Source organism: Penicillium samsonianum (assembly GCF_028829775.1).
Source record: "Penicillium samsonianum strain IBT 33392 chromosome Unknown utg000008l_segment0_segment0, whole genome shotgun sequence".
Classification (NCBI taxonomy): domain Eukaryota; kingdom Fungi; phylum Ascomycota; class Eurotiomycetes; order Eurotiales; family Aspergillaceae; genus Penicillium; species Penicillium samsonianum.
This window is the reverse complement of record NW_026643266.1, coordinates 247,712-271,406: the sequence shown is the minus strand read 5'-3', so window position 1 is coordinate 271,406 and position 23,695 is coordinate 247,712. Positions and strand designations below refer to the sequence as shown.

General features: G+C 48.1%; 3 protein-coding genes across 3 annotated transcripts; 1 reads left to right on the top strand and 2 right to left on the bottom strand.

Annotated features, from left to right (window-relative positions):
- Positions 1–312: 312 nt before the first annotated feature.
- N7471_013041 (uncharacterized protein) lies at positions 313–724 on the top strand (the record flags this gene model as incomplete). The annotated part of the gene is made up of 2 exons (XM_057285760.1): positions 313–543; positions 584–724. The coding sequence occupies 2 exons, from the start codon at positions 313–315 to the stop codon at positions 722–724; spliced, it is 372 nt and encodes a 123-aa protein (XP_057129753.1).
- Positions 725–5,022: 4,298 nt separating this feature from the next.
- N7471_013040 (uncharacterized protein) lies at positions 5,023–5,289 on the bottom strand (the record flags this gene model as incomplete). The annotated part of the gene is made up of 1 exon (XM_057285759.1): positions 5,023–5,289. The coding sequence occupies one exon, from the start codon at positions 5,287–5,289 to the stop codon at positions 5,023–5,025; it is 267 nt and encodes an 88-aa protein (XP_057129752.1).
- A 163-nt stretch (positions 5,290–5,452) lies between these two features.
- N7471_013039 (velvet factor family protein) lies at positions 5,453–6,346 on the bottom strand (the record flags this gene model as incomplete). Its single annotated transcript, XM_057285758.1, has 1 exon — positions 5,453–6,346. The coding sequence occupies one exon, from the start codon at positions 6,344–6,346 to the stop codon at positions 5,453–5,455; it is 894 nt and encodes a 297-aa protein (XP_057129751.1).
- Positions 6,347–23,695: the final 17,349 nt, after the last annotated feature.

The following is a 23,695-nucleotide window of genomic DNA, read 5'->3' as shown; positions in this document are numbered from 1 at the left end:
CGAAGAGGATTCTCATGGCTCTTTATAGTGATCGGCTAGGCCCTAGCTCTGCTTTCAGTCACGGTGTAGCGTCCGCAGCGCTGTTATATTGTCGCCCAATGAAAGCCACTGCAGAGACCCGCTCCCACAGCAAGCTGATAAGCCAATGAAATCAATCCTCACTGGGACAGCGTGGCTGTCTGGCTAAGAACAGCCGTCTATAAGCCACGGTTACATCGGTAGAGCATCTCGCTATTCCCAGTGTGGTCGAATAAGAGCCCACTGCGGAGACCACTACGGTTAAGGATATCGCACCTGTACCCCTGGCCAATGATGACGTTCCTGACTTTGGAGTGGGGCTTCAAATCCCCGAACGCATCTGCCAGCACATGCATCGCCTTGTCATCAGGGCGTCTCGGCCCGTTCTCGGCCCGTTGGTGCTTTAATGCTCAGGTATTTCTTCTCAGCCGAAAATCTGCCAAGATGATTGCGGCATTTGCAAAGATACGGCTGGAGGCTACCTTAGACATCATTTCACACAGGGAAATGCAAACTGTGGGAAGAGTATGACCCAAAAATGATTATATAGAGTACATACCATTAGACCTCGCAATGGGCCGCCCATGGGCGGGGGAAAGAGGCCCACGGCCCGCCCGCGTCGCCCACGGGGCAGGAGGAAGATGCCCAAGGCCCTGCCCATGGGCCGCCCATCTACAGCCCATCAGCTGCATATTTTCCCAAATAGGATGGATAAAAAGCTGATTCATCGAATTGAATACTGTTTACTTACATATGTTTTGATCAAAACGCTGCTTCTTAGTAGTAATCAACAACATTCGTTGTGAAAATTTGGTAAAGCTTAATGTATCTAAAATAATGGGATTGATTTGATATAAGAAACACTTTGATTTGAATTTTCGGCGTTAAGGCCAATTGATCCTAAAAGTGATAGATTTATCTGAAGATATAATGAAAATATATATCTCTACACTGTAATGTGTAACTTATTTAGAACATTTGCTTTAGACATCAGACATTCACTCCTTTCTATTTCGATCAGTTTTAATATATATTATCTAGGATCCTGATATTAATTTAAATTACTTTCAATTTCTTACAATATAAATGCCAGATCACTAGTTTATTTAGAGGCATAGGCTAAGGGTGATTTTGTCCTGAATCAAAGGTCAAAGAGAATGAGACCCAAAACTCGGGGGATGTACCTGATCAAATTTTCTAGGGAAATGGGCGGCCCATGGGCATGCGCATGGGCTGTATGCGGGTAGTTATCAATTTAAGCCAATCGGATTAACTAGAAATAGCCACTTTATGATATATCAATATAAGAAGGATAATTGCTTCTTACCCTGAGGTTTTTCTTTACGCGTTTTGCCTTCTTAATGTCAGCAAAGAAATCATGTAAGTCCTCTTAGTTTGAGCCCTCTTACTATTGCCTTTATATTCAAATTCCTAAGAATGGATTCCCAACAGTCTGATATCTATCCCTCGTCAATATTTGAGGGAGAAAGCATACAAGCCCTCGCATACCCTCTTGCAGACGATATATTTACACCAGATCTATCGCTTGCTTCAGAACCCCCTACCTTAAACACCGAAACCGATATTTTTTCGGCTCCTCCGATTCCTCCAAGCCTCCAGCGCGTCGGCCCTGACCGAAAGCGGGGGTTTCTCTTATACTCCGCAACTATGAGTAGAGAGTCTAAGGCAGAATTCATACAGTGGTGGCTTCAAACGAAACACGGCTATAAGCAGAACGATGAAGAGAATTGCGACCAGAAGAAGCTTAGTTGGGATGGTGTTGGTAATAAGTCAGAAGTTTGGGGACACTTTAAGCAGGTGGCCCATATTTCTTCTGGTTTACCAAAGGTTATGTGCGAAAGATGTGGAGGTATCCTTGACCATCCAAACTGGACCTCAAATGGAACGAAGTCATTAAGAAGGCACTGGGACGGCCAGAAATGCCAAAGGGCTGGTATAAGGGCTGGCAAGCAGCCACAAATACGCCAGATAATTGCAGACTCAGTGAGCTCTTATTATATATCGTACTATTCTTCTGGATTTCTTACTAATTGATACCTTTTTATATAGGTATCTCACACCCGAGACAACACTACTTCCTTTACTACACAGCACTGGGAGCAACAAATTCTTCGAGTGATTACTATACTCCGCCTTCCCTTCCAAATTATTGAGCACCCGGAGCTACAAAAGCTTCTTCGCCTCGCCCAGTTAGCACCAGGGGTGCTCAGCTTCCCATGCGCCAACACAGTGAAGAATAGGATTCAAGATACTGTTAGAGTATCGCATAAAGACCTTCTTCAAAAGCTTCCTTTGGGTGCAAAGCTTTCAATCGCATTAGATTGCTGGACATCGCCATTTCAGCAAGCATTTATGGCTATCACTGGCTACTTTATCGATAAAGACTGGAACTACCGTGAAATCTTACTTGGTTTCGAACCAATATATGGAACTCACTCAGGGGCTAATCTTTGTACCACCCTACTCGGGATTTTTCAACGTTTTGAAATCACAGATCGAGTACTCTCTGTGACAACTGATAATGCATCAAATAATCAGTCCTTGATAATAACGCGGTCCAAAACCTTGAGCTGAATGGTCAATTCACGATCATCCGTGTTCCTTGTATCGCACATGTGATTCAGCTGAGTCTGAATAAGTTGCTTGGCCAGATCAAAGCCAATCCAAAGAACGAGACAGTGGAAAGAACGTGGTCCCGAAATCGCAGCCGCGGGCCTCCTTCCCCCAAGAAGGCAAAGAGATTGCGTATACCCTAGAGAAGGTATAGTATTATCTATTCTATAGTTATCTTACTATACTAATCTATATTCTAGATCCGCTATTTAGCTATCTTTATTAATAGCAGCCCTCAACGTCGCGAGTTGTTTCTTGGTGTCCAGACCGAAGGAACGAAGCTAGTTCCGATCCAAGATGTCCGTACCCGGTGGAATTCAACGTTCCTTATGCTCCGACGGGCTAAGCGATTACGGTCTTCGCTTGATATGTTCTGTGTGGTCAATGGGCATCACGAATTAATGCTAGACAAAGAGCAATGGCGACAAATCGACTATCTTCTTTGTCTCACCCAACCATTCCTTGAGTTTACAACTGCTCTCTCCCAGACTAAAGATGCAACAATACATGGCGTCTTTAGTATCTATAACCAGTTATTTAGCCATCTTAAATTATCGATAGCCCAGCTCCGATATAAGAAAGCTCCTTGGAAGCAGTCGATGCATACTGCATTACATGCTGCGAAGGAGAAGCTCTCATCGTATTATGCTAGGACTACCGATACGTATGGTGATTACTACGCGATTGGTACGATCCTTGCACCTCAATACAAGATGGACTTCTTTACAAAAGGCGAGTGGGCCGGTGAAGATGGTAAATGGGAGAAGCTCTACCACCAGAGGCTAAAGGAGCAACTGGAGCCATATAAACAACGGTTATCTACAAAACAATCAGTGCCAACGGCTCTATCATCAAGCCAGGGGGCGTCAAAGTTTCAGCTTCTTCTTGAGCGACAGCAGGCTCCAAAATCGTCCACTCCACTCACTCGTGATGATGAGCTTTCCCAGTATTTCAAAGCTGGTAAGTGATTCGGTATCTATTATTTGAGTAATACTAACCACTATATACCATAGGAACTATTCAAGTTGATCCTCTGGTATTCTGGAGGGACAATCAACACCGATTTCCGGTTCTTGCAAGCCTTGCTCGGGATATTCTCTCTATTCCAGCTACCGGCGCAGGCGTGGAGCGGCTGTTCAACTCAGCTCGAGATATCTGTCACTACCGTCGTGGGTCGCTGAATGCATCAACTATACAGGATCTAATGATGTTTATGTGTACAACTAGATTCGATATTGAAGAGAAGCAGCTTGCCTTTGTGAGGGATTTTCTTACGAAGGAAGAAAAGGCGATTGTGGAAGAAGAAAGAGACGCGCAGGATCCAGATAATGATCTCGTTGATTTGATTAGCGATGAGGAACTTGAACTAGAAGACACGCCCGGTCTGATTGTTCCAGTAATACCCCCGCGGTCCTCTCAGAAGAGGAGAAGAGATGATGATCTTGGAACAGAAGTAGAAGAAGGCGACGAGGATAGTGATCATGATGCTACTGCTGCTGCTGCTCCTTTTCCTGATAGTGAAGATGATGATCTTCCTATAGATATAGTGTTACTTGGTAAAAGTGGTACACAGCGAGCTTCTAAAAGAGTAAGAACACGCTCAAGACTTTTAGATGGATATGAGGTCCCAAAGCACTTTTAAAATAGTTATTTAATTAACAGATTATCATGATTTAACGATTCAGATCCTATATAGATATGTAAATACAGCCTCAAGACAGCCTCAAGCCAGATCAACTAATATCATATAAAACAGTACAATAGATTACAAGAAGAATTGTGCAAGTTATGCAAGTCACGAGTATTTCTATAATTGCTTTTTTTACAGCCCATGGCCCGCCCACTGCATGCCCATGGGCGGTTAGGAAAATAGCCCGCCCGCCCATGGGCAGGCTAAACAAGCCCATGGCCCGCCCACGAGGCCGCCCACGTGGGCACCGCCCAAGCAGCCCATGGGCCCTTGCGAGGTCTATATACCATTGCTGATAATTCTCAAATGCCATTCTCATCTCCATTATACTCTCTTTCAGTCTCCAGAGCTGTCAGCGTTTCCAAACCCTTCTCCACAACCCATCAATCAGCCCTGGTTGAATTTCCACCTAAAAAAGGCTTCTCATTTGAGCCTGCAATTGATTGCCTCCTGGGGTGGGTAGAATACCTTCTGGTGATGGCAGAGGTTGCTATTTGAGTGGCTTCATGCTGCGCTGCCAAGTATATTTCCTGGGAACTGCGGAGTTGAATGATCCTGGTCAATGGATCATGGTCGCCGTCTTCCACCAAGGAGATGCACGGGAAGACATTGGGAAGATAAAGGCCATGAAGGTCTTGTGCCACCGGCGTTGTATTTTTACGAGTAGAAGGGAAGCGATCTCATTCATTGTCCTCGGGATCAAAAGGTTCGAAGTCTGTCTCGAACTTCTTTTGCGATTGCTGAATTGGAAGCCAAACTTCGGCCGCGTTCTGAACTTTTGTCTTGACTTTTGTACAAAACAAATCGTGCTGCGCTTCGGAAAAGAGACTGCCCGCATACGAGGACATTCTCTGAACCACGGCTCGAATCTCAGCTTTAATTGGACATCGTTGAGCGGCATAATCATGACAAGGCGGAGAAGACTGCAGTGCCGAGCGTTTTTCCATTTCCGAATTGGAAGGGAACAGAGGTCCCACTGCACCCTAATCCCTCAAGTGGACACACAGAAAAAAAACTTGAAAGATACCTGCTCCAAACCAAACTCAAGAATGCGCATCGAAGTTGGGACAGCAACAAGAAAAAGACCGTGATAATAAAAGAAATGCGACATCATTTCTTCCGCCCCTTTCCTTTACCCTTTCCTCTAATTTTCAACTCCGCGAACCCAATCTCCTTCAACCCATTTGCAAGAATAGACGAATCACGGATTCCCGGAAAATCCTTCGCGGGGTACACGCGAAACGAATCAGACCAAGCTTCCGCAAGAATAGGCATCGACTGCCCCGTGTCCTCAACGGAGCCCCAGTTCATGAGTCGAAACTTGAGGCGGTACAGCCCGGCAGAGCGGATGGAGAGATCAGTGAAGATGAAGAAGGTAGCAGGCTGATAAAGCTTTGACGCATTTGAACTCCCTGTATTTGTGTCGTGGGAGGAGGGATGGGTAGGGGCGGAGTTAGGGTCGGGATCTGCGTCGACGTGGAACGGGGACACAAACGCATTGCCAGAGAGAAGGGGTATTAAGTCTGTGTCATTTGCACGAGCAACGCCGTCACTCTCTCTATCTCGTTCTGGATGGCGGTACTTTTCGGGTTTGGGGGGTTGTGGCCGACTGGAGGAGTCTGACATCGGGAATAACAAACAGCCAACTGTGAATCGTGGATCTTGCAGAATGTCGCGGTCATCCGACGACTCTGGGTCGAAGTCTGAAAGGAGAATTTGGACTATTGGAGGTGGATCGACCGGTCGACGGTCTCGAACGGCCGCACCGCAGGCTCGCGCGGCGGTGGGTTGCTGCCGAACGTGAAGATGATATCTTCTCTGTGTAGACTCTTTTCGGAGTGTTGTAGGAGCGGAAATCTTGGGATCTTGATGAAGGAGTTTTTCGAAGCCACGTGGGATGCTGTAATTGGGGTTTCGCGGTCTCTGTTCTTGCTGGGCGTTAGCCGGCGCGGCTGATTCCTTTAAAGTACGGGGCGTATTGTCAGGATGGACTGGGCTGGGCATCGCTGCGGGACCGCTACTATGGGACAGACCGCCGAATATATGAGCTGTTAATCATGACGAAACGAAGAAGGGGGCCTCACTGGGAGTTTACGTCACCTGTCCTCACTGGACGACCAACGTATCCGCGGTCATGACTTAATAAAGGACTTGGTATTGCTTGCCCAGGGTGCTCCTGCAACTCAGAGACAGATGGAGCATGGCGATGCATTCGCAATGGTAGCGCTTGTGGCACGGGTTGGCTGCTGATGAAAGAGTTGTCGGACGACGGCATATACTTTGGATTCATGCTTCTCTCTGGAAAACGCCTTGTAGAAGGAAGTCGATGGTCGGGTGGCTCTGAACAAATAGGACGTTCGTAGCCCACATCTGAAGGTTGGTGTCAAGATTCCTGCCGGGTGTATGGATGTGATGCCATAGGCATCCTGGGTCGGTGTAGGATTTTCTGGGCGGCCCACAGTGGGTCTTCTGCATCTATCTTGAACAAACCGGGCTGGTGCCCATGTGCGACTCTTGCGCTTGGGTTGATTGAACAGGATTGTGGTCGGATGTAGGCACAGATGCGACTCAGGATGCAGTCAGGTCAGCCAGACGGAGGTCAACAGGAAGACATTAGCCACAGATAAATGCAGCTCGTCTACAAATTCGACTCCACGAGATCCAAACTTCTAGGTGTGACGGGCGGCAGCTACTTCGTAGTAAGTTATGCCTGTAGAGGTAGTGCAGTGTGACTGGAAATGCTTTTCCCTCTCTTCTGCAGGACAAAATCGTCAACGCGTATTGGAGTTTCCTCTTCCCGGCCTCCCTGGGTGGTCCAATCATTTCTGGCGACTGGGGACAACGGTGGGGCAGTAAACAAAGGAAGACCCGAAGGTACGGGCCGTGAAGGTTTTCCACGAGTCAGTGGACCCGGGTGAGTTGTATAGTAACCGGCCCCTCTTTTTTTTTACCAAAAATACGGACCCTCGCAAGCGAGGGTCCTTCACCCACATGAACAGGATCATCTAAATGAACAATTTTTTTAAATCCTACCACTTTCTCTTAAATTGTTAACCACCCCACCCACCATGCCTAAAGACAACAGAGATATAGAGGATCTGATTCTTAAAGCTATCGACTCTCTCTCTGAGCAATCTAAACCTAATATCTCGAAAACTGCACGAGAATTCGCGGTTCCAATTGGACGACTACGACGCCGGTGGTTAGGTGGAAAATCGCTTTTTCAGCGTCAACCCAACGGTCGGAAACTAAGTCCTGGACAGGAGAAGGCTCTATGTGAATATATCGATTACTTTGACTCCGTGGGAGCATCGATAAATCGTCGTCAAATTGCTATCGCAGCCAATTCAATTCTCGAGGATAACCATACCGATTCGGCCACAAAACCCCCCCAGATCGGCGACCAGTGGCTAAAACGTTTTATGAAACGGCATCCCGAGTACTATATACGACGCCGGCGAGCTCTTGACGTCGAGAGAGCTTCTGCACTTGATAAAACTGTGGTGGAAAGGTGGTTTCAAGACTATCAACGTGTGGTGACTGAGCATGGTATATGCCAACAAGACATCTACAATTTTGACGAAACTGGCTTTCAAATTGGCGTCGGACGAGATCAATTCATTATTACAAGAGAGCCAAAAAAGAAGCTATTCAATGGATCTGTCACCAATCGAGAATCTATCACTGTTTTAGAGGCTGTTTCTGCTGATGGTTTTACCTGTCCACCACTTATTATTTTAAGTGGAAAGCAGGTATTACTACGCTGGTTTGACACTATCAAAGAAGATGAGCATATAGCGGTAACTGATACCGGTTATATCAATGATCAATTGGCATATCAATGGATTCAGCTATTCCATAAGTGGACGATTAATCGTACGCTTGGTGGAAAACGGCTGGTGTTATGCGACCGTTTTGGCTCCCATTTAACACGCCAATTCATTGAATTTTGTGAGAAGAATAATATCATTTTATTCTTCTTACTCTCACATACCAGCCATATACTACAGCCTCTCGATGTAGGAGTGTTTAGCGTCTATAAACACTGGCATAGTGAGGCTGTTGAAGCGGCTACAATGACTGGATGCCGCAAATTCTCAAAGGATGAATTCCTACATTGTATCGCCGAAATCAGACGAAAAACCTTCCGGCCGCATACAATTAAGCTTGGATTTAAATTAACAGGCCTCTGGCCTATTAATTCTAAGCTTATTACTGATGAATTGGAGTCGTACGATCCATATCATGACAATTTACCCCGGCTGGATACCCCGTCAACTGGCTCTCAAAACACGGAATTCAGCACTCCAAAAACAGCTGAGAGAATTCGAAGGATTAGCTCTCGTCTCAGTCAGTACGATCCTACCACTCAGCGTTTTAAAGACGGGTTAGAAAAGCTTGCAAAGGGCGCTGAAGCGCAGGCTGTATTAGCTCTCCAGCTACAGCGGGAATTCGATCGTACCCAGGCTATTATGGGAGCGCGCCACGCCAGATATGACAATTCCCGCCGTCATATACAGATCACCGGTATCATATCTTCCACCCAGGTGAAAGCAATGAAGCGAAAGGAATACAAATTGGACGAAAAGGCGGATCAAGAAAAGACCAAGCGGAAGTGGAAGAAGGTGTTGATCGAAATCAGGAAGTATGGAAGAGCCAAAAAACGCCGGGGAGATTAAATTGTTTTTGTATTATAGTAGTAAAATGGCTAATTGATTTCTTTACTATTTTTAATTAATTAATTTACTACATGGTGGTATGTAAAAGTGAGGTTAAAGTGGAAGATTGAAAAAATTGATCATTTAGATGATCCTGTTCATATGGGTGAAGGACCCTCGCTATGCGAGGGTCTGTAATTTTGGTAAAAAATGTAAGGGCCGGTTAGTAGCATTCAATACGAGTCTTGGGTAGAATTACATCAATCATGGTTTTTCCTACCGCCGTGTACCCTGAGACGAACGAGGTGAGAGAAAGGATCGCGTTTGTGCGCGCGACTGTACAAAACGAAGTGGCTTGAGTACGAATTGAGCGCACCACCACGCGGGTCGCTCATTCGCCGCTGCTCGCCCGGTACCTGCATTATTGTTGTTTTCATCGGACTAAATAGAGACCTTGGGTTTAGGGCTATATGGCTTTATCTGCGAAATTCTGCACATTATCATCCTGCTGTGAGCACTTACCAAGGGACGACGGTTATTGAACGTGGGGTCTCGAGGTGTCAGGTGTATCGAAATGACAAGCGAATACACCCCACCATATGTCCTTGTTATTCTGTGTAAGACACAATACAGGCCCCGCTGCAGGGTACTTCGGGAAAACACCCAATGTAGATTAGCCTGTCTTGGCAATTAAAGTTCGAGAAACAATCGAAGAGTGTAGGTGGTGACACCAATTACGGGAAGACGCTTTGGAACTTTGATGACTCTTTACTTGATTATAACTTGACAACACTCACGAATAGTCCAATACCTCAGTAGTTTGCGACGTGTTAGCGAGTTTGTGGTCGTCAATAACGCGAGTCATGGCAGAATGTCCGAGCCATTACGTGTCGTTCGGACCATAGTCGCATAACTGAGGCTGCTTCAAAGTTTGGAGGTTATATTGCGAGGCTCTCGAGGAATTAGCACACTGCTGAAAAGGAAGCAGCTGCTGGAGGGGTGCAGACCACCACCGAATCGAAGGCCACTGCGGGGACCCACCCTTCAGCTGATAAGCCAATGACACCAGCCCTCACTGGGACAGCGTGAGTATCTGGCTGAGAACCGTCGTGCGCATTTCCTGGTCGCCTCTAGACTATCTCAAGACTGGGTTAAGCCTAGAACGATTGGAAGTGGTAACATGAAAGGACGGGGACAGCAGAGTATCTTCAGCTAGCTCATTTCAAGAGTGAGGGTCACTTGGAAGGCCCAGAATAAGAGACTTCTTTCGAGAGGGCTCAGCTTATAGGAGAATCCTCTTGAGAGGAAATCAGTCACAGTACGTCCCACCGAAGAGCACCGGCCACACAGAAGGGAAAACGTCATATGAGCTGGCTCTTGGTACTACTTCTCTCCTAGTCCAGTATACGCTACATAGCTCTATCATAGACACAAAAACAGTTTTTCATCCCAGTACCACTCCTATTAGATTTCTCTCGGGGTGTCATACATCTTATCGGCAGTACGCTCTTATTTCAGGCCACCTAGGTCTAGTCAATATCTGAAAGGAGTATCTCATGATCGCTTAGGATCCCTGCCAACCTCTAGCCGGTCTAATACTCGAGATGCCATCCGTAGGAGATTTTTCTCCTTTATAACTCGACCCTCTGCCGCAAGCTTCTTCTCTTCATGCTCGGAAACTATGAAGAAGGCGTTACTACCATCAGCTGTCGCTGCACGGTAATATTGGGCTGGCCTCAGGTTGTGCAGTCCAGTACTCCTACCAGATAACCCAATCATACATTGCATCCATTTCTGCATCTCTTACTCGCCGAAACAGTGTCCACCTGGCCTTTTTGGAAATATTCAAAATGTTGAAACGCGATTTTTGCGCATCCCTAATAGCACTGTCATCTTTGAAAGGCGAGGCTGCCATTCGGTGATCAAGAAAACTCTCATTGTCTCCTTAAAGTGGGCATGTGAATACACTGGAAAGGATTAAAAGGAAGAGCGCGACACAAATTTTAGTGTCGCGCTCATTGCCCCACCCGGGTTTTCCAGTGACCTACTCTCCGGTGTGTCCTTACTCTCCAGTGTGTTCTTACTCTCCGGTGTGTCCCAACTCCCCGGTGTGTCCCTACGCAAGTCACCTTCTGTGACAGATCGTGGGTGCTTGGGTTGTACCACTACGCCAGCTGGCCAAGAAGGCACAATGTTTGGTCAGCGACCAAACACCCAAGCTACTATATATGCTCGATCTCTGACACCTTCTTTGCAAGTTCCTGGAAAGACATAAATTATTCCTAGCCCTGGTTGCTCCTAGTATCTAGATTTGTATTCCTATATTTCTAATACCCCACCTCTGGGAATGATTTGTTAATTCCGGGGAGCCCTCGTGATCCCGGGATTCGTACTCAGGGGGCCAGGACCAAATGTAAAACGTGTGGATGACCCCACTGATCCACTGTGTGAGGGTCTCACGTATACGTAGAGGTGGATAGTGTTTCAAGATGAACAATCAATATTAAGAACAACTATAGTTGGCTCTAGATACAAGACGTAGCGCGAGGAAGCAAAAGAGACAGGCTTCCTCGCGTTCAGGGGAACCCATATGCACCATGTGGGTCCCGCAGATCATATCTCCATTCATCCTGTATGTTTCATGTATATCCTTGACATAGCTTCTGGGACCTTATCCCTGTACCTCGGGGAATCAACGTCATATTCCTGTTGATAGCTTATTAATTCCTGGAGCCTTGAGTCCGGTTCCAAAAACCATAGGCTAGGCATCTGGGAATAATAAAGTGACTCAGATTTGTGCATAGGTCTGGAGAAGGTGTTTTGTGAGTTAGTACCCTACGCTGGGAGGCAGAAGACTGATTCTAGGATTCAGAAATACGGCCCTGGGAGTGCAAAAGCTCCCAGATCCAGGCAATGCGTTCTCCAAACCAATTTCGTGTTCATTCAGGAACGTAGAGTGAAGATCCCAGGAGTAGATTAGTTTCCTGGGATACAAAGCTCCTATAAATGCTTTTGAGGTTTCCAGGATCAAGCTCTATCAGCCCTGGAAATGATGGCTTGGCCCTGGGAGCAAGGTAGCTCCCAGGGGCTTCAGTGCGGTTTCTGGGGGCAAAGAAGCCGCTTCCAGGAGTCAAGTAGCCCCCAGGAAGCCCAAAGTAGCCCCCAGGAAGCCCAAAGTAGCTTCTGGGGTCTTGTACCTCCACCTCGGGGAACCAAAGTCACCTTCCCGTTGACAGTCTTATCAACTCCTGGAACCTCAGGTGCGGTTCCTGGGGCTATAGCTTGCCTTTCCAGGAGTCGTTGAATGACTCATATTTGTGCGCAGGTCTGGTAAAGGTATCTTGTGAGGGCTTTCCGCCACCTCAGAAAGCAGAATAATGAGTCCAGGATCCAAAAGTAGGGCCCCAGGAGCACGGCAGCTCCCAGATCTAGCCATTGTATTCCCAGAGCCAGTTCGTAACCAGTCAGGATCGTAGAGTGGATTCCCAGGGGTAGACCTCAAATTCCTAGAAACAGGAACTGGTCGCAGGAGCTAAAGAGAAGTTCCCAGGGAATAAACAGCTTCTATAATTGCTCTTGGCGTTTCCAGGATCAATGTTGTAGTTCCCAGAGACAAATTAACAATGATTGACGATTAAATAGATGAGCTGGTTCTAATACGTCGCGAGACAGTATGGATAGAATTGTCGAGGCTCTCCTGCCGACGCGCGAGTGGTGTTTTCTGCCAACAACGTCCGTCTTTGCGCTCCACAAGGCTCAGCTGAACTCGCTGTCGGCATTTACTTTAGCCGCCGCCGTTAGCTATGTGCTCTTTTATCTACCGGCGCTCGGTTTTGAGCTTAGACATAGTTATCTAAGATGAAGAAAACTTCCAGTAGCATTTTAGGCTCATCAACATCTAGCACTTGCAACTATGAAACGGTTGCGTAGTGCTCTGTGGGGCTAACGATCAGGATGTTATTCATTTGGTTGCTAAGCTTGCTCCAAAACTTCATATCACGGCTATGCTCTGTTGCTGGTCCGAATGCCGAGTGTCTGGTCACGTGCTTTCGCGTGTGATTGACAGTCGCTTCGCTAATTCGCCATTTCCATCAAACAGTGATCACCTACGCTGAGTGGGATCCAGTCGTGCCGACCGGCGAAGCGGTGCAGAAGTAGAAGAATCTCGTGGTAGGTGAGCCCCTCTTAGTCTGGCTGAGCGACGAGGCCCACTCTGCTCGACTGATACCCCTGGGGATTCCACTGGGGATTCTACTGGCCGCTGACGCGGCTGACGCGGCTGACTCTGACGAGGTTCGTGCTGTGCTGAATACCTGATGGTGACAGGTTCTCTCTCGGTTGATGATTCGCTTGCCGAGTGGACGGAGTCTGTCTCGGCATCTGCCAAGGGGTCTCGGAGTGGACGGATCAAGGCGGCTAGACTTCCTTCGTTTCGACTGCATTCATCAGCATCCCGGCATTGCAGAATAAGACCATCTTTACTTACCACACACAGCATGACGTGCCAAAGCCTGTATCTCGCCTTTCCAACCACTCTTCCGCGCAGGATAGATGGCAATGCGCTCGGCACTGATCGCAACGTAGGATCACGCATTCGTTTGCTTGTTCCTCGTCCTCGGTCAGACAAAATACACAGTCAATGTTTTCGAGCTCTTCACTCAAGCTGAGACTCCGGAGCGTCAAGTCTTGGACACCCGCCCAGATATTAGTGACCGACGTCAGGATAGCTGGTCGAGCCGGCGAAACGTGCCATGGAACACTGTTGGTCCGCAGCATTTCGGCAGTGACAAAGGGATTAATTGATTGCACCGGCTCGGGGCTGGTTGAGAGGGGCACCGGCGGGTCTTGTCTGAGCCCGTGAGGTGGTGACCGGTCAGTGCTGTCTGATGCTGGGCGTCGCCTGGAGGCTGGCGATGTCTGACGCTGGCTCGGATGCACAATGGATGGAGATGCAACTCTAGAGTCATGTGGCACTCGCGCCTGGTTGCGGACGGCTGCTTCATACCACTGCTGGCCAACTTGGTCGACCTGTCGTTGTCGATGCCATCTCGCGCAGAGGAAGTCTCTGGCAACACCACAGAGCTTCGCTTGCAAATTTGACAGGTCAAACGGCTCTCTGGCGACAGTGTTCAGCTTTTGATGGCCTATCTTGGTGTCTTCAAGTTTGATCGAGTTTTTGCATGGAGCGCCTTTTTTCGTCATCCCGCAACAGAAGCCAGGACCGCCATTGGGGCTGACTTCTATCTCACAAACAAGAAGCGGATTCCAAGGCAGCATGGTGGACATTGAGGTGATGGTCACAGGCAGAAAATGCTTCGAATGGGAGTTGGTGTTGGACAATCTCTGCAGCGTTCCCGCCAGCTTTATATGCCATCGCCTTAGTCCTTACCTACGTGGCTGCGTGGCTGCTGGCATGGAACGCCTTCCTTGAAACACTCGATGCGTCGAAGAATGCATTCGGATGCAGTATTCGCCGGTATAGGCCGATCGGTGGCCTGCGTAAAGGGATATAATTCCAGATCACTGCCCAAATCAGCTACACTTGTGGCTGTAGATTGCGACGACCATGCATTGGCAAATGGATTGGCTATTGTTGTTGGTAGCATAGTCGGCAAAATTGCGAGTTGCCTTTATACATTTCGAAGTGCGTGTAGGTTGTGATTTGCCTCAACGCTCATGCGCTAGATGCGAGAAGTGGGTACTAAGATAAATTCGGTCCCCCGGGGCCCTTGACACACTACCAGGAACAACTTTGGCGTTCCCAGGAGCTGACTCCAGAGATTCTCCAACGCCGCCAAAACATTGTTATCAGGGCTCTGATGCTGCCGTGTGATTGCTACGCATCTCAGCAGAGTGACAGGCTACACTCCTAGCTGACCACGGGGTTTAGCCAAGGCGAGTATATAAAGGCCTCCCATATCCAACTTTCACACATCTCACCTCACCGTCATCTACATTTCGTTTGCTTCCTAGCTCCAACCTGCTGTCCAATCATGGTCTGTTTCAATACGTTCTTACTGAATATACCGACGAGCTAACAAATCACAGCCAAACCTCATATACCTGCCCAACAAGCTTTTGCTGTGGATTGTGTCGCGTTTGGACGGCAGTGCATTATTTGCCCTCGCAAAATCATGCAAAAGCCTTCATTTTAGACTGCAACCCAGCATCTGGAAATACAACATCAAATTTCAGAACAGCAATCTGTTGCACCTGGCCGTCAAATATGACAACGTTGGTCTTGCGGAGGTTTTGCTCCAGCACAATGCCAACATCAATGCATTTTACCGAGGCAAAACTCCTTTAATGAGGGCGCTAAAATACTCTTCCGCTGCTGTGCGTGAACTCTTGCTCAATCGTCGAGACCTAGACATCAACATCCAAAATCAAGCGCGCGACAGCGCCCTGTCGTATGCCATCCACTATGGAAATTTCTCCACCGTCAAGAGCATCCTAGAACAACCCAGCGTCAGGGTGGACGTCAAGCACAAACACGGCCGAACGGCGCTCCACCTAGCAGTCTTCGCAGGCAGAATAGGGTTCGTTCATCTGCTTCTTTCTAGTGGCAGCGACCCTGATCTACAGGATGATTTAGGCCACTCGCCATGGGACTGGGCACGTCGCTTCAACAGGCCCGTGATGGAAATGGTTTTTTCAAACGATCCGAAGTCCGAGGTATTTCTTGGTACTCAATCATCACAGGATGCTGAGCTACGTCTTCACCAAGCAGTATCATATGGGTCGGTAGATGCTGTCAAACGACTTCTCGGACAAAAGGGTCTGAATTTAGACATCCAGAACCGGAAAGGCTATACGCCGCTCCATCTCGCCATTCAAAGCAAACGCCTGGAAATGGTCAATTTGCTCCTAAGTCACCCCCGTGTCAACGTGAACTGCAAAGACAAAGATGGCAATACGCCACTTTGGCTGTCTACTTACTCGTCATGCGACGAGATAACTGATAGGCTGTTGGCCGAGAAAGACATCAACGTTAATTTGGTTGGAGGCCGCGGGAGATTCGAGACGCCATCTACATCTCTACACCACGCCGCGACCAGACTGGATACTGTGATCCTACGACGGCTGCTTGTGGTGCCAGGGATCGATTTGAACCTCTGTGTTGCAGGTCATTCTCCAATATCGGTTGCCGCATCGCACGGACGCGTGAACACCGTTGCTTGTCTACTGAATTTGGGGGGCGTGGAGATCAATGGGAGGGGTTTAATAGATCCGCCAATCTGCCGAGCGGCCGCACACGGCCATCACGATATGGTCAGGCTATTAGTGCATCAAGGCACACGTCTGAACATCAATGAAAGCACGATCGCATCTCACGACACTGCACTCTGCATTGCTGCCCGTGGTGATGACTTGGAGATGGTCCAGGCACTACTACGCCATGTTAAAGTTGATGTCAACCTTAGGAACCGATGGTTTGAGGATCCATTGATGTTGGCAGTCAAGGGTGGACATTTCTCAATTGTTGAAGCACTTGTGGTGGATCCGAAACTCAAATACTTCAGTTTGAAGAGATCCCTGGATCTAGCAAGGAACGATTGCATCCAGAGGGCCATTCGCAGCAGAATGGAAGACGACAACACTCCTCAAACGTTGTTGAAGCGGTCTCCGAGGAGGAAGTTTGGTGGTTTGTAAAGCTAGCGACATCTACACCTCTCATGATGCAATGCGAGAATGGCTATTTTCAGCGTCAGTTGATATCAACACTCGGAATTATTATCTGTACCTCCACGCTTCGAATAATTTTGTTCACAATAAAGTCACGTTCGACATCAACGGCTTCTTGAGCATCCAATGCATCAAAGATACACTTGCAAACTACCATTAGGAGGTATTTTCTACAAGTCTTATCTCAAGGCTTCGTCTGTTGCCCGTTCTCACATTAAATTGAGTAACTCGGGGTGAGGAGCAGGTGAGATCGAGCGTCAACGGTTGAGGTAACCGTTCACTGACTCTTTTGAAGGCGGTCGAACTCAGGTCGGGACGGTCATGGGTGGCAATGACAGCAGCCTCAGTGTGGCTGCCGGGCTATAAAAGACTCTTCTGTACAATGTCTCTTGCATTTCATTCCCCAAAGGCCACGATGGACCATCCCACTTCGCCTTCCCCAAATGACCGGTCGGCAAAGAGACAGCGTCGGGTATCCCAAGATGCAGAAGACGAACCCAAGTTGGGAAACCATCCACAGGAACCTTTAAACGGTATAATCATCGAACCCGAAGTCGGTCATACCCTCTTCGATAGCAAACGAAGGAGATCACTAATACTGCATAGGTTCCAGTGCGCACACCCGGTTCCCTTACGGCGGAGTTCATGAAGCTTCTACACCACAACGACGCCCTGGCTACACCAGCCCTCAAACTGCTCGACTTGTACTTTTGCCTGTGGGAATGCTACGTCGTCAAGTCTGCCGAGAAGATACGACTTGAGGATGAGCAGCGACAGCTTCAAGGGTTGAATGAGTGGCTAGCAAGCGACAGCGACATCCTTCTGCAGTTTTACAATGGGCAGGCTTTAATACTGTTGAATACCAAACGGGCAATTGAGGCCCTTTGTGATGGCGTGGTTTCATCATTGCAAGCGAGCGATACTACCATGCCGATAGGCCTTGATGAAGTCTCAGTGTTGTGGAGCGCTCGTGGGCGGCAATGACTGAATAGTTCTATTATCTATTTACCTTCTGTTTTAAATATCATTCTTCTTTTTTGAGGCCCGTACAACTAGTGAAGTTCCGTTGGGTTTGGTGACGGGGTGTAAACATTTCACGGCTGTTGATACACTCAACGCTTAATTTAGGGCATTTGGTATCTCCTCATAATACCTCCTAATACGTCCAGACCTTGTACAATCAAGCATAGATAAAACCTCTGCTCATCCTGCGACATTTTGTCCTTCCTAACCCTCGTCGAATTGCTACTTTCTACACTTTGTATTTCACCACCAGCCTTCGACGGCGAGTCTTGAACCAAAATGCACGAATCGAACAAGAATGGTCTGTACCCCTTGTTTCAATGGTTGTTTTGTGCTAATATTGGCAGACTGTGGTTTGGATCTCGACCTTCACGCCATCTGGCAAGAGTGCTCTGGCATACCGACACCACCTCCCTGTCTCGCCACCGACTCCGGATATCCTCGGAAGATTCTCCCGGATGAGGGTGAGCCTGCAGGATATGGGCCTTCAGGATCATCCTTGATCGAATGCCTTTTCCACCCCAATCACGACAAGCTGTCAGCCTTCAAGTAGACTAGTCCAGACCCTCTGTCCATGTCTACTCAGGCTAGCGACTTGTTCGTCTACATGTCAGCTTTCGCTTTCCCTAAAGAAGTGCACTAGGTAGAGTTCCGACTAATGCGATTTGACCGGAAATCTGGCGAGAGTATAGGAGAGCATCTGTTCTTCCTACCCCGGGTTGAAACTGCCCTGGGGAATCTCTGTCGGGTACGCGGACAGTTGCTAGACACGATCCATGATTTTGGTGCAACAGGCAATAGCTTCCGACTGTCTCTGCGGCCTCGCATGGAACTTCTACAATACTCGAGTCAATCGACACTTTCTCCGCTAGGTACGCTACGGACGACACTCTCCCTGGATCCGGAGTTTTTTGTGCATAAAATATTGGGTGGTTACAAGTGAGACCGGTCCAGAACATGGGGGATTGTTCGCAGACACAAGGAATATAATATGCTGTTCATGCTGTAGTTCTCCTTCAATTACAACGTCATTGTAGTGTTATTGCTTCTAACAATAGGAAGGATAACTCCGAATAGCCGATCCCTCACTCTCCTCTTGCATTGTCCGGCAACCCTGCCAGATTGAGTCTCGAAGGGTGGTTCCAGTCATCGAGTACCCTAACCAGCCTCTCCCGGGATAATTCCAATGCCTGCTCGAAAAAGCGCAGCCGAGACAGCTGCTTGTCGTGGCGAACCTGAAGTCCATCTCTCTCTTTTCTCAGGTGCGTACCAGCCTCCTTCAAAGCAAGGTTGTCCTGCTCTAGCTTTTGGCCATCGATGTGCTTGGACACGCACGACTCCCATAGGCGTCGATAGAGTCCAACAAGTCGAGCTGCTGGAAAGGCGAACTTGGGATCATCGCGCTCGAGGTCTGCTAGAACCTGCAAGATCCGTTGAAATGGCTCGGTCGCCAGGGTGTGTCTTGTTTCTGCTTCCTGCTGCGAAGGGGAGGGCTGCAATGGTCAGCAAAAGCATTTGAAGCCGAATCGTCATACATACCAATGGGACATGGTCGGAACTTTCCTGTGATTTGTCTTTCTCGCTAAGGGTTGGCAATTCACTGGGCGGCTGATCTCCTCCAATTTCCTGGTCTTTCGAGCTGATTTGTGCATCCATCTTGTCCGCAGGAGAAAGTCACGGCTCTGGACAATACCATTTCCATCGATCCTTGGTGTCTCTTATAGAATATGCAGACGCCGGTGTTTATGGGCTGTGTTTTACAATCACCACAACGGTCAACCGAAGCAGTCAAATTCTGACTGGAATTGTTTTACTTTTCAGCGGGCTGTTGACAGTCAACTTGATCATAGGATAGTGATCAACGAGTCGGTCAGGGAAATCTGATCAAGCCTCACGATGTTGAGGGTCAGATATGAGCGCTCATCGAGGAGATATATATTTCAATCGGACACCTCTTTCCACCTTCGTTGAAAGTCTCAGAAAGTCGACAAACGGAACATTGTAGAACTTACAGTAACCTAAAAAAGAAGGACAAAAAAGAAAGCGAAAAAAAACTTAATGTATCTTCATGGTCACAAGTTCGAAAATTGAGTGTTGACAACGTTGGGCCAAGCTTCAACGGGTCGAGCACATCCTACTGTGACCTCGCTTTCCGCAGTCTAGTCGGACAGACCCACAGCTCAACACAACCAACACCACACTAAAGCGAGGCTAGGGAAAAAAATCCATGACTTCTCGGGATGAAATTGTAGGCCTTTTTCAGTGATTCAACGTTGAATCGCTCACAGATGAGGTATCAGCACAAGAATCATGAGCCTGTGATTGCGGATGGAATATCTCCCACAAAATCTCAATTTAAGAGGGCCGTGAAGGATTCAGCAGTGAGCCAACGTTTCTTGGCCTACCCAGCATCCCTTTTTCTGAACAACACTCGTCTCTCTCACTGAGCTAAAGGCATAAAAATTGTCGCTGCATGTCGCTGCAAATATTTGCGGTAAAAGAAGAAATGGGTTTCAACAGGCCTCAATTAAGAGAGTTGTCCCTCAACGCGTTCTACCAAGCAGAGCACTTGCGCAACAGAAGGAGCCGAGAAGCCTATAAATACGTCCTCTACCCCCGGCAATTTGCTCTACATTTTATTCACTTGACTCTGCAAAATCGAGCAGGCTTGTGTCTGAGCCACTCGATAAGTTCTTCCCCATTGATCCAGTACTGAAATTCCCACTGTACTGACATTTATAGAACACATCGTGGATTAGCAAGCCAGACAGTGCCTGTGAGAGATACAGGTATGATTCCCACCAGATGCACTGCCATTCACGTCAGCCGATCAAAGATACAAGTTTTGGATTAGCTGGTCAAGGTGTCTATGCGAAGATGCCTCCGCAACAGCAGCCGACTGAGCTGATCTACTGTGCAGCCTCTGTGTGTATTCCCAAGAGAAAGCGCGAATATCCGCGTCGCAGGTATGTGAATCTTAGCCTGACTTGTCTGAATTCTACTGATCCTGAAGACGATGCGATTCCAATAGAACCGACATTCGACCACAATGCACGAGCGCAAGGACCGCAAATCTTTGCCGTCTCTTCGTCCCAGACTTGCCACCAGAACATGTAAGTCATGGATCATCTCGCCGATATACAAGCTAATGAATGACAGTGAACCATTGACATCGCACCAAAGGGCCCGAAGGATAGCATCCCGTCAGTGCCCAATACAAAGCCATGACCTACACGCTGACCCCGGCCCCGTCGCTTCAAACCACGCAGCATACACTAGGTGAAGAAGGAACGGGCTAATAACGGGTGCGGACATCCGATTGCGAGCTTCGCTGCATGGAAGCTTGAGACGTCTATTCTTCCTGATAATGTGAGTGATTTATCGCGCCTTCCGCTGTGCTATATCACCAACACCATTACTGATTTTTATGCCACTGTACATAGGAGCAGCCATCGCCACTGTGAAACATACCTGTGGGGAGTTCTATCGCCGGATCGGAGATAAGACCAAGGCGTCACTACGACGCGTGCTCCATCGCGTCTTCCGCCTCAACCTCACCGCCCTCACACCATGAACGACGGGGTGTGTGAACCTCTCGCCGTCCCCATTGCGACTGTATAATTTCCAGTCACGGGTGGTTCGTCACGCGCCTTTGGCTCTCAGAAGTTGCCCGGTGCACCCAGCGCGGCTTCGTCGAAGCGACAGCTGGAGAGTGCGACGAACTGGATACAACATCATGTCAACATGGCATGGATGGTGACTGCATTGATGCAGACAACTGTAAGTGATCTCGTCGGTAAGATATGACCACGAAGCTAATTGATCGTCTCGTCTCAAGCGATTATTCTGCGAACTTTATGAACAGGTAAGTCATAACAACTCGTCGAAGTGGTAAGCCTTGCTGACTCGGATCATACAACAGGAGGTCCCTTATATTCCCGTCACTCGAGTAGAATGCGAGGCGAGCAAATGTCTTCTCTGCTCGAGCTCCCCTATACCGATGCGATCGGATGCTGTCTATAATTTTCACACAACTACTGGTGGCATCGATGATGAGCCAATGTAAGGTCCAGATCGTCTACCTCGGCCCTTCTCTCAGTCGACTCTGTGCATCAGTCATGTGCTGATGTGTCTACCCGATACAAAGCCCAAGCCACTATGGCCTTATACCACCGTGTGTCTCGGCATTCGAAAGAATAACTTCTTGTGGATTAAAATCCTGGCGTCCATTGGGAGATCATTTCCTCGGTTGGCTTCTCGCATGTTTCCAAGCTTGGAACTCCGAAAGACCCGGGGAATGCTGGTGGATTTTTCTGGCTTGATGGCAGGTGAGCCATACCTTCGCAGACGGCCAGATTGTTAGTGCAAGTCTGTGTGCAAGGAGAAGGTAAGGCAAAGGCCCCGTCATATCAAGCCCACAGATTAACATTACCATATCAGCTAAGAATCGAGAAAAGGAGACCATCTAGTCCCGAGTCACAGCCGAGCCGACTCAAGAGCCACGAGCTACGAATCACCGACCTTTACTGTCCTACCTGATCCTACTCCGCGTTGCTGAGCCATTCGACGTATTCGAGCGGGTGGAGACGAACGAGCGGAAACGAACCAATCGGACATGCACGACGCTGCATCAAGGGCGCTGTCAGAAATGTTGTGGTATCTTTGGACAATGTTTGGTAGATTTGATGCCTAAGTATGCTTTTTCCTATCCAAGCCCGAGCAACATGGGCAAAGGGCATTTACCCTGGAAGTCACTGTAGCTGCAGGTCAGTCAAGCCGACGCTTGTACCATTTTCTCGCTGAAATCGTCTTCTAACATATCGCGCGCAAGCAGCTTTTTCCAGGAAATGGCCGAATTTTCTACGTCCCCTACGTCGACTGTCCTTGAGCATCAATTATTTGTCAGACACTGCGCTTTGAACGACATTTGGCATATCACTGTTCGGACAGATTCACTGTGAAGGTGGATTTGATGTCTGTAAAAACACCACCCAGAGCCATCCTGCTGTGCCACCTCTTTGACTATCTCCGACAACCTAAGCTGAATTTTCTACCCCTAATCAGCGCTCATGTGATTGATTTCGGGGGATGGGTTAGACGCATGCCTAGTGCGATTACAAGTCAACTAAAGTACCACTTGCGCGGATAATCCCTCGCGACAGTCCGTCGTAAATGTTGGCAGAGATATCTTTACCAGGTCTGGTTCAGTGGCGTTTGCTAGACCCCGATCGGGCTTCAACCGTGTTCTCTCGGCAGCAGAGCATGCTTGATCGCATGAACTCGGGTACTACGCCCCAAAAAGCAATGGCCGTCGCTTTGAGTGCAGTAGTGGATGCTGATAAATGGGAGATGGGCTGGCAATATAAATCGTAATTGCTGACGGGGATTATTCACAAGGTTACGACGGCTCCCATATGTATACTTTCTGCGCGCACTCCCAAATTGAAGCGAAAAATCATAGCTATCGACGATGGAGGCCTTTGTTTACGAGAAGAATCCAGAGGCATATTTAAAGTTTTAAAAAGCCGTGTCGCTATTATGGAAGCCAAAAGGCAATTTCAATGCCTAGAAAATGGCCAGCCGACTTATGACCTCTCAAAGGAGCTGAGACAATTTTCTCAGACCAGAAGTTAATTGGTCTGGTGTGTACGCTCTTATGCATGGGAGTCCTGGATCGACATCCAAGAGGAGGCCTTGGCGAATGATTATGTGGGATCAGCATCTTGGCAGCAAGGTCTGTGGTCTAATGGATACTCCCAGGCGTCTGTTGCGACATGGTATTTTCGTATTGAACGCAGAGCCATATTTTTGTTCTCGCGATAACTTAGGGGCATCTGAACAAGAAATGACAAGTCGGTGGACATGAGATAAAGAGATTACTGTTTCTCTGGCCTATCCCTCCTCTGAAACTTCGACCACGAATTCACGGCAGCGAGCTATGATCTGTTTGAGCCTACCAACTGTTCGTTGTTTAATTTCAACCTGC